The sequence below is a fragment of the Sinocyclocheilus anshuiensis genome, unplaced genomic scaffold, assembly GCF_001515605.1.
Source record: "Sinocyclocheilus anshuiensis isolate Anshui unplaced genomic scaffold, SAMN03320099.WGS_v1.1 scaffold766, whole genome shotgun sequence".
NCBI lineage: Eukaryota > Metazoa > Chordata > Actinopteri > Cypriniformes > Cyprinidae > Sinocyclocheilus > Sinocyclocheilus anshuiensis.
The window spans coordinates 722,865-733,501 of NW_015546060.1; the positions used below are offsets into that span (position 1 = coordinate 722,865).

Here is a 10,637-nt window from a genome sequence, read left to right on the forward strand (position 1 = left end):
ATACAAAAAAAAAAACATAATAATAAATTAATTAATTAATTAATTAATTAAATAGAATAAATTAAAATAAATATAAATAAAACACTAACAACTAAAATCAATTAGGCCTATTATAAATGTTCCAAGTGAATTTGCCCATCATAACATTAGTACAGTATGAAAAAATATATATATATTTATTTTGGGATTTGTTAAAGATTACCTTTAACAGTGTTAATAAATTATTAGTTTTTTTAAAGATTAACTTCAGGTAACCTAAAAGTAAACACAGGAAATAAGCATGAATAATTAAATATCCAATATAAAGAGAGTGTTTTTTTTAATAGACGCAATGCTATCACAATGCTATGTTTTTTTGCCACAGACTCAAGGCCACTTCGGGCAGCGCAGGTCATCGAGGAAGGTCCACCCTGCGTCAAACTGACACGTTCACTGGCTATGGCACATCAGAAACACTTGATATCAGTCTTCAGTGTTCACTAGGTTTATTGCACTTCATAACACGTAAATCACTGACCTGCTGTCTGCTGGAAGGGCAAACAGGTGATTAAAAATAAAAAAATCAATATGAATCTTCTAAAAAGGGAACAGAATTCTAATGGCATAAAAGCGGGGAAACCCTGTTGTGATTATAAACGCTCACTGTCACAGCATCTTGTTCCCTTTTTCAAAGGGAGGGGCGAGGATGGAGCATACTGGAAGAGAAAATTTAGCCTTGTCATTATGGGTAACCAGGCAGCCTGAGGCCTACACACACTTTCACATCTGATTCATCATTTCATCTTCATTTCAACCACTCATCATCACAAGAAACCAGCGATTCTCATCCCTGATGCTGTGGTCAAACTGATTTCACAGCCAAGACGACGGCTGTGTCTTAATAACTAGTTAGTTGCCTACAGAGACAACATTTCTGGGTGTCACAGAGGTATTTGAATCCAGCGTTATAAGCCCGTTCGAACATCTGAATCAAACGTTTTTGGGCATCATGTGTGCGTTCACATATTTGCATTAAACGTTTTTTTGGGAATCGTATATATGTGCGAACACTTGAATCCAACATTTGTGGGCATCATAAGCACATCAAAACGTTCAACTCTACCACATATGCAAGTCTAAACATTTGACCTGAACATTTTGTGCATCGAAGGTGCATTTGAACGTTTGAATCGAACACTTATAAGCATCACGGACATGTTCGAACAGGCAAATCTGTCGGCATCCTGAGTGCATTCGAGCTGAGCATTTTTGAGAATTCTGAATGCTTTTGGGGCTTTATATAAATGTTCGAACATTATCATAGATGCATCTAAACATTAAAACATGTTTGAAGACCCAAACTGAGCATCATAAGCACATCAGAACGTTCAAAACGAATGCATCATACAAAAAGTTAAAATGTTCACCCTGAACGTTTTTTATTATATTATTAATGTTCGACCATTTTAACCCAAGATTCTGGCCATCTTAGGTGCACTGGAACGTTTGAACTAGAAATTTATCTGCATTACGGGTGAGTTCGAACAATCGAATCGAACATCTGTCAACGTCATAACAGTATTCGAACATTCCAATCGAACATTTTTGAGCATCGCAGGCGTCATCATGCGCGTTCGAATCTTCCAGTTGAACATCACAGGGGTGTTCGAACGTTGTCAGAAGGCGCCTATGATGCCCAGGAAATGATGTCTAGATAGGCAGCTCACTAGGCGTTAAAGGGTTAGTTCACCCAAAAATGAAAATTCTGTCATTAATTACTCACCCTCATGTCGTTTCAAACCCGTAAGACCTTCGTTCATCTTCGGAACACAAATTAAGATATTTTTGATGGAATCTGAGATCTGTCTGACCCTGCATAGACAGCAACGCAACTGAAATGTTCCCAAGTCCAGAAACGTAGCAAGAAGATCTGTAAAATAATCCATGTGACATCAGGTGTTCAACAGTAAATTTACAAAGCTACGAGAATACATTTTGTGCGCAAAAGAAAAACAAATAACGACTTTATTCAACAATTCGTCTCCTCCGCGTCACCCTGTAGCGCCATTTTGGAGAGTATCCGCTGGACGTAAACAGCGTATGCTGTTCTGTGTCTGCTGCATCACGCGGAGGAGACGAATTGTTAAATAAAGTCTTTCTTTTTTTTCTTTTGTGCACAAAAAGTATTTTAGTAGCTTCGTAAAATTACGGTTGAACCCCTGATGTCACATGGATTATTTTACCGATCTTCTTGCTACGTCTCTGGACTTGGGAACATTTCAGTTGCGTTGCTGTCTATGCAGGGTCAGACAGATCTCAGATTCCATCAAAAATATCTTAATTTGTGTTCCGAAGATGAACGAAGGTCTTACGGGTTTGAAACGACATGAGGGTGAGTAATTAATGACAGAATTGTCATTTTTGGGTGAACTAACCCTTTAAGACACGGCCAATCTCATGACACACATAAGTGAGGCGAGCTATTTTGAATGAACGTCTGTTCTTTAAAGGGGTCATATGATGCTTTTTTAAAGATCATTATTTTGTGTATTTGGTGTAACAGAATATGTTCTAACTGCGGTTACTGAAACCACGCCTTCTTTCTTTGCGTGAACATTTGGGCGCATTATGCAAATATTCCCACATAGTGACCTAGATATGTGGGGGCGTGTTAGAACGAGCCGTTTTAGGGGGGCGTGGCAGAGTCTTAACTTTGATAAAGAATATCTCTTTGGTTTTGAGACTTTAGTCTTTGCAACTTCAGGGATCTTATCTATTCACGAACAGCTTGTAACACTCCAAAGAGAAAGGAAAACTTGAAATCGCATCATATGACCCCTTTAACGCACCCAGTCTGTTTATTACATTTATAATCACGCGGTTCGTGTCAAAAACAGGATGGAATCAAATTTGTATTCACTTTGCAGAATGTATTTATATAAGTGTCTTAACCGTTAGCATTGCTATGGCCTCATCCATGATAAACAAAACGATGACAGAGTGTTCTAACAACTCTAACAGCTGTCACCTGCCACACAAGCGATATAAAATAATTGAAATAACAATGTAATGTGTTAAAAGAACAGTTGTTTGTTATTGAGGCACATTTGTCAGGTTATAGCCGGTTAGCTCACCTGAAATCAGGTGATTTTAGGATCACCGATACGAGATCAGCTTGATATCAGCTGGGTTTTATGCAAATTTACAAAAACATCCAATTCTGATTTGAGGCACATAAAAGGAAATAAATGGATAAGCGTGTCTCACCTCATCTTCCTTATGGTTCCTAATGCCACGTACTAAATCCTGCAGGTTTTTATCGAACATCCGATCGATGCTTCCCTTCACGATCTTCAGAGCCATGATGATTTCCCTCCTGCCCTACCGGACCGAACCGCGAACACGGGCTTTATGTGAGTACTGACCGGCCCGCTGGAGCGCTAGTCTCTCATTCAGTCCCGAACAGCGGCCTGTGCAGGAAGGGTCTCGCTCTTTCTGTAAGTGCTGATCTGTAGCGGACCAGGGTAGGAAATGGCTGACAAAATGGCGGATTGATCACCTGACTACTGGCAAACGCGCGTCGCAACGCGACGCACTGGACGCTTCCCTGCGTGACGCTTTTCGGAGTTTAGGATTTTGATATTTACGTCTTCAACATTTCCCTTTTTGATGTTGTGGAGAACGTGCTTATTGGTTTCGCAGATTACAGTTTCATATTGCATAAATAAATAATTCTAATCAATTCTAAACCGTACTTTCTGGAGCTATTATGTTGAATCAGGCAGTGTTTTAACAATATATGTCTGAATAAAAAAAAAACTCAGTATTTGCTCAACAAAGAACTTATGAGATGTATTTATTCTTCTTTTGAGATAACAGATTTCCTGTTTTCGTTATTTTATATTATCTTTTTAATATAGTTTATTCTTTAAATAAAATAGTCTACCCCGCAAGTGAGCGCGACGCGTCCGTTGGCGTTTGCGTACGAATGACGTCAGCGCCCAGTAGACCAATCAAAACCTTTGTTTACGCGAACGCGTCGCTGCTTCCTGCGTTTATTGTGTCAAACATTTCATCATAGGAATGACTAAAATAATTACAGTTACTGAGCTGATGATTTACATAACTCACATCATTTAAATGACAATTAATAATAAATATATAAATATAATTACTATTTTACACTTTTTAGAATAGATGACAATGGGTGTTCTAAAACATAATATACTATTCTACACCTATTAGTACCAAAACATGCAGTCTATACTTTGTAGTATGTACTATGCAGTATATTAGTGTAATATTCTGAACATATCAAGAGAATAATTCATGGTCCATCTATAAAAACATTCAAAATCATGGCCATCATGCAGAATTTTTATTTAATCCTTCAGGGATACTAAAAAAAAAGCTCCGACCAAGTTACATAGCACTAGAAACATGTTTATAATAAGCATAAGCATTTTTTAGGACATCCAAGAAAAGAATAGCATTATTGGGTCAACCTATGCAGATGTAAGATGTTATCAGGGGACCAAACCATGGACAACAAACGGTACGTCTAGTGTTTAGTCAGTCCATAGACACTGAAAGTTATTGAAATCCATACAGATCAGATGTAGATTTGTGCAGTAATAATGAGAATGATGATGAAACTTCATGATCTCTTTCTGCATGGCTTAGTGGATCAATCAACATAAAACCAGACTCCTTTCTTATTTTTTTTTCATAAAAAACAAAAGGAAAAAAGGTTTTACTCATAAAAAGCAACTACATAATACAAGCAGTCTTCAAATACATTTGGGCTTCGGTGTTTTTCCTCCTAGACGTCAGCGTGGTTCTGAAATAAAACGTTCACCCTCGATTGACCAAACGTGGCTAGTGCAGAATCATCCACATCGAACATTTAGATTAAGGCGCTTGTTTGCCTCATGACGTCTCGATTCAAAAGTGCTAATAATGTTCATATCATGTTTTATGTACAACACGAAAAACTCATGTAGGTCACAAAGGTGGGCAGACAAAAAGTAACACAAATGAATGAAGGAAGCCAGAGTGTGTTTGTGAGCATTATAAAAGGAAACGAGCACAGTTCAGCTCTCAGAAGACATCTGCTCGTCCTGAGCTCTGCTGTCCTCTTTTACGTCTGTGTCTGCTGTTGGACTGGCCTCTGGGGAGTCAGTTGTGAGTGTTTGCTGCTCTGTTTGGTCATCTGGATTGGGCCTGAAAGACAAATGCGAAACCAATCAGCACGTTGTGTGATTATTTTGCTTAAGAACAAGGAAAATGTGCCGACTAATAATTAAAACAGAACGAAAGGTGGCCGTTCTTCACCTGATGCCGTTCGGGGATTTGTTCTCATCCTGTTGCTCTTGGTCTGTGGGTTTGGGGTTGCTTTCGGATTCAGAAATGTCTTTTTTCTCGCTTTCTGACTCTCCGTTCACTGGTTTAGAGTCGTCTGGAAGGAAGATACAAAGTGCAAAAAAACATGTTTTAAAACTCATTTGATTACTGCATGTGAAAACTTCTAATTTGACAGTTTACCTGTGTTTTGTGTGTCTTGCTCATTGGTTTCTTGGTTCTTTTCATCCGCTTTTGGTTTACCGGACTCAATCTTGCCAAGGAACTGGAGCTTTAGCTTATTGTACACTGCAGTGGCCTTCTCCATAACCGCACTACTTGCTTTGTAACGGCGAATCTAAAAGACAAAAGATGGTCAGAAGTGTGCCGGTTTTATTGAACATATATAAAATATTTAATATTTAAATCAAATTTGTTTTATTATTTATTTTTTATCATTTAAGAAAAAAATTATGATTTCAAATCAAAATTAAATGATCCCAAAAAGTTCAATCACACTTTCCCCCCCCCTTTTTTAACACACTGTTTTACTCAGGAATACCTCACATTAAATAGTAAAATGGATTGCAAATTAAAAGATTTTCTCGTGTTTATACCTTTTTGAGTGTGGCAATAACATCTGCATTCTTCTGCAAGATTAGAGTGGTTACTTGTACCGAGCTGAGCTCCTCCAAGGCCTGTAGACACTTCTCAATGTCCTACAGATTGAAAGCAAGCAGAAGACTCAGAATGATACCAGGGGATTCACACATTCACAAGTCATTTTCACATGTACAGCCACTGCTATAAATATAGACTAAATTTAACAGCATTTTGAAAGTTTAGAGGTCATGTGTGGTTCAGCTGAAATCAGACTTGATGGCTGAACCAGGGACATTACCGTTAACTACAACTATTAAAACAATAGATTGTAATTTAATATAAATTGTTCATTGAAATACAGCGGAAATAAAATAAAATATAAATATTACATGAAAGGCTACATGAAAAGTTGAAATGTTGCCTTGGCAACTAACTGAAATAAGTTTAAGCTGAAGCACTAAAATCACTAAAAGTAAAAAAAAATCATCAATAAAAAGTAATGACAAGAAATTAAACTAAAATTAAACTGAAAATATAAAAATACTATAATTTTTTAATAATAATAATAAAATAACACTGGGCCGAAGAAAGGCTATATATTAGACTATATTAATTTATTAAAAAGGCTATATTCAGAGTTCAAAACTATTTGAAGGTGTAATATCTTGAATAAAGAAAAAATATTTTCCTGTGTAAAAGTAAGGATTTCATTTAGGGTAGCTTTAAAATAAATATAAAATAAAATAATATTAAATATCACAGAATATGCAACTGTAATAAACAGCAAAATCTCACATGAACAAAATTCACATGAACAGTATGAACTAAAACAAGTCTGATTCAACTGATTCAATGAATTGGGCATCCTAGCAGAGTCTGACCAAAACCATTGCTTGTTCGAATACTAGACATGGAACCTTTGCTGTAAGATCTGTAGAATAATGTTTCCGGTAATTTTAATGGCTTTTGTGTGTGAAAGTGACACATGGCTGGACTGCTGATGTCACTACTTACTGGGTTGTCAACCTTCAGTGCAAACTTGATGTCTGTGTGGAGCTTCTGTAGTTTCTCTTCAGGTGAGGGTTCTGAATATATATACAGAGCGACAGAAACAAGAGTTCAAGTTTGACTGACCGTAACATTATTCAAAAGAACTGAACAGGCATAAGAACATGTTTCATGTGACCTTTTTTCTTCTCGGGTGGACGCGCTAGCTTCCGTTTCGGCTTCTCGGGCTTAGGCCTTGTGGAAGAAAAGTGTTGAAAATGTCAGGGTTATTATTGCTAAAACTAAACAATTATAAAAAAAAAAAAAAGTTACTTAATAATAATTAATAAATACTGCATTCACAGTAAAAAATAAAAAAAAAAAAGACTTCAAAGTGAAAACAAAACATAAAAATGAAAACTAATTCAAAATATCAATAAAAACTATAACAGCATCTAAATTTGAATAGAACGCTGAAATAACGCTGGTTATTGATAATTAAAGTTAGAACTTTTAAAGCAGCACTATGTAACTTTTTCTGTTCAAAATTTGCAAAATGTATATAATGAGCGCGAGTACATCATGAATTCATCTTCCAAACCACGGTTTTGTCTCATTCCGAATCACTACGGTACACTTATAATAAGTACTTATATTTGGACTATTGTAGCCTGGTCGGGTCGTCACCGCTGTGGAGTAACACAATCCTGCGTGAATCGCCATAGACATAAACTTAGAGAAGTAGCTCCGGTTGGAATGTTCTTCCGCGGGATGTGTGCAGTTCTGTTTATTAACCGCTAGAGCGCCAAAAGTTACATAATGCTGCTTTAAAATCTCTTTCATTAATTGAAATAGATCAAATAAAATCGAACAAATATTTAATGAAAAGCTTTTTAAAAACTATAAAAAAAAAAAAAACGAATTCATTAATAAAAACTTTATTTTTAATAAATTAAAAATTTTGCTTTGGCAACTTATTGAAATAAAAATAAATTAAAGCTAAATAAAATAATACAAAAAAACTAATAAGTGGCAAAAGCAAAAAAATTACTAAAACTTAAAAGTAAAATTAAAATGAAAACTGACAATATAAAAATAAAAATCAATTCAAAATCCTAATAATACTTACTATAATATATAATATAAATTCATAGTAAGAATTCTATTCGATCTAAATGCATACCTCCCTTTGTGTTTCTCCTCTGATCGCTGTAGCTTTTTTTCTTTGATCTTCCTCTCTTTTTTCTCTTTTACCTCCTTCTCTTTCTTTTGCCGCCTTTTCTGGCTGTCTTGACGTTTGGCTGATTTTTTCATCTAAAGAGGAAACACAACCCAAACACAGTCAACATTTTGAGAACCATCACTAGTAGAAAGCATTTGGAAAGAGTTCTGGTGACTGGCCTCTGCGGGTGGCGGCGAGTCAGAGTCTGATGGTGCGGGGATGGGGGGAGGCGGAGGTTTCTTGGATTTTTTGAGAGGGTGATCATCCATGTCATGGTCCGAGCTGCTGCTGCTGTCACTGCTGCTTCCTCTCCTGGCCTTGTTCTCTTTCTCTCTTTTCCTTTTTTCTTCCTCCTCTTTTTCTCTCTCCCGGAGCCGACGGAGCTCTTCAGCCTCCTCTTTCTTCCTTCGCTCCTCCAGTTCCTTCCGTCGCTCCTCGTCTCTCTTTTTCCACTCGCTGACGCGGTCCGTCTCGCTGTCGCTTTGAATAAAAAGTCATACTCGAACAATCATCCATGTGTTCCTCAAAAATTCACAGAATATTTGTATGCTTTTTCATGCCATGATCATGTGAATTGCATGACAACATATTAAAGGACATGTTAGTCTGATTAAAACATTTCTAATATTTTTTTCATACTTAAAATGAACGGCTTAAATCAAAAATTTGCAAAAGTTGTATAATAGATTTATAATAGAAAAAAAAATTCTATTATCATCATCAGTGCAAATGTAAAAATGCTAAAAAGGAAAAGATGAACCAAACTCACCTATCACTGTCTGATGAAGAGGAAGGAGCCCTTTCTGGAGCTGGTTTGGGTTTCCTTCCTCGTGGCTTTGGTGGAGGTTTCTCCGCTTGGCACATGACGCAAAAAGAAAAATGTCCTTTAGTATTCTGATGTACTTGTCTAGGATTCCTGATATCTGAGGACAACTGTCTCAGGTAAAGTTTCCATCCACTGTGCTGCTATTCGACGCAACTACTCAACCGTTAAAACTAATTATAAAATGTGCTGGGCTCACGTTGCAAAGCGCATGTCCTCACCTTTCTTTCGCCCTTGTGGGCCTTTCCTTGTAGGAGGAGAAGGTTCTGAATCGGAGTCGGATTTGGACCCAGACTGCGATTCGGATCCAGAGACGGCCGGTCGAGGCTTCTCATCGTCTGAATCACTTCTGGCGGCCTTCTGATCTGACTGGGAGCCCGATTCTGAGTCTGAGCCAGATGATGCCTTCTAAAATTATACAAAAAAAAAAAAAACAGTTTAAGCTCAAGCAATTATAGATGGCCACATGTCAGTGAGGTTTGTCTCACCTTCCTCCTGCCTCTGCCAGCTGGCTTTTTGCCGCCTCGACCGCCCGACTCTTTCTGTGGCGTGAAGTCCTAGAACACATTATTAACTCGTTAATACAATTTTAACGTACTATTAACTCCACAGATTTTTTAGGGTAATAACAAAGCCATGAGGTGTTTGATCAAATTCCAGACAGGAATACCTGGTCGCTGTTTTTGCCGGAGTCAGAGCTGGGTGACGGTTCGGGTTCTGAGGGAGATCCACTCTCCTCTCCATCTCGATCACTGGATGATGCCCGTGTTCTCTTCACTGGTGGCCGCTGCTAAAATTTTACATAAAAGGCAGTTTTATCCAGGGCTGTACAGTGCGACATATGTCGCACGTGCTACGAAAAAACTGGTCTGTGCGATGAATAAATTTACCTCTGTAGCACACGTGCGATACATATCCATTTATGTTTTTTATACATCTATGCAATTATAAATTGAACTGAAGTGAAACTTTCAAGCTTAAAACGGACACAAAAGCACCATAAAAGTTGTTTATATGAGTCTTAAGGCCTGTTCACATCTACAAATATATGCATATTAGCATCCACACCAACAGGTAATAAGGTTTTTTTTATTAGAAGCACGCTGCAGTTTTGTTGTTTGCCATTTTAAAGGGGTCCTATTATGCTTTTTCACTTTTTCAACTTTAGTTAGTCTGTAATGTTGCTGTTTGAGCATAAAAAAGATCTGCAAAGTTACAAAGCTCAAAGTCCACTTCAAAAGGAGACATTTTATTTAACAGAAATCACTTTTCAAAAACTACAACGAACGACTCGTTTGGACTACAACGCATATTTTCCAGGATTTGTGATATCACAAATATCGACGAATGGGACGAGACCTGGTTGAGCTGCACTAGAGAAGGCAACGAGTGTTATCACTATGTCGGAGACACGCTAGCTTTCCCAAGGCAGACAAACTTAAGGGTGGTTATAATCATCCGGGTTTAAATTGATTTGATTTTGCCGCAATATTTACACTGAAGCTCGCAGGCGGCGATGGTAAAGGGCATGACATTTCCGAAGCTCGCAGGTGGCGATGATAAGGGGCATGCCATTTCCCGACCAGGCGCCGAGTGCTGCCAATCACAACACACACTGGCCCAGCTAACCAATCACAACACACACTGGCCCACAGCACACACTGACCCAGCTAACCAATCACA

General features: G+C 37.7%; 2 protein-coding genes across 5 annotated transcripts in view; both read right to left on the reverse strand.

Moving 5' to 3' along the window:
- Window positions 1-3,523, reverse strand: part of LOC107699420 (AP-3 complex subunit delta-1-like) — a 41,824-nt gene extending 38,301 nt beyond the window's left edge. For 2 of the 3 annotated variants that reach the window (XM_016500673.1, XM_016500671.1), the window contains exon 1: window positions 3,247-3,523. In XM_016500673.1, the coding sequence (XP_016356159.1) occupies window positions 3,247-3,342 (96 nt within the window). In that variant the 5' untranslated portion in view covers window positions 3,343-3,523. The remainder of the gene's footprint in view (window positions 1-3,246) is intronic. The other variant, XM_016500672.1, reaches the window with a different exon arrangement.
- A 1,278-nt stretch (window positions 3,524-4,801) lies between these two features.
- Window positions 4,802-10,637, reverse strand: part of LOC107699421 (hepatoma-derived growth factor-related protein 2-like) — a 10,205-nt gene continuing 4,369 nt past the window's right edge. The window contains exons 5-16 of one of the 2 annotated variants that reach the window (XM_016500675.1): window positions 9,625-9,741; window positions 9,443-9,511; window positions 9,176-9,362; window positions 8,901-8,985; window positions 8,311-8,611; window positions 8,093-8,223; window positions 7,109-7,164; window positions 6,937-7,007; window positions 5,937-6,038; window positions 5,524-5,677; window positions 5,314-5,437; window positions 4,802-5,202 (exon numbers count right to left, since the gene is read on the reverse strand). In XM_016500675.1, coding sequence (XP_016356161.1) covers window positions 5,073-5,202; window positions 5,314-5,437; window positions 5,524-5,677; window positions 5,937-6,038; window positions 6,937-7,007; window positions 7,109-7,164; window positions 8,093-8,223; window positions 8,311-8,611; window positions 8,901-8,985; window positions 9,176-9,362; window positions 9,443-9,511; window positions 9,625-9,741 — 1,527 coding nt within the window. In that variant the 3' untranslated portion in view covers window positions 4,802-5,072. Of the gene's footprint in view, window positions 5,203-5,313; window positions 5,438-5,523; window positions 5,678-5,936; window positions 6,039-6,936; window positions 7,008-7,108; window positions 7,165-8,092; window positions 8,224-8,310; window positions 8,612-8,900; window positions 8,986-9,175; window positions 9,363-9,442; window positions 9,512-9,624; window positions 9,745-10,637 lie in introns of both variants that reach the window. The other variant, XM_016500674.1, reaches the window with a different exon arrangement.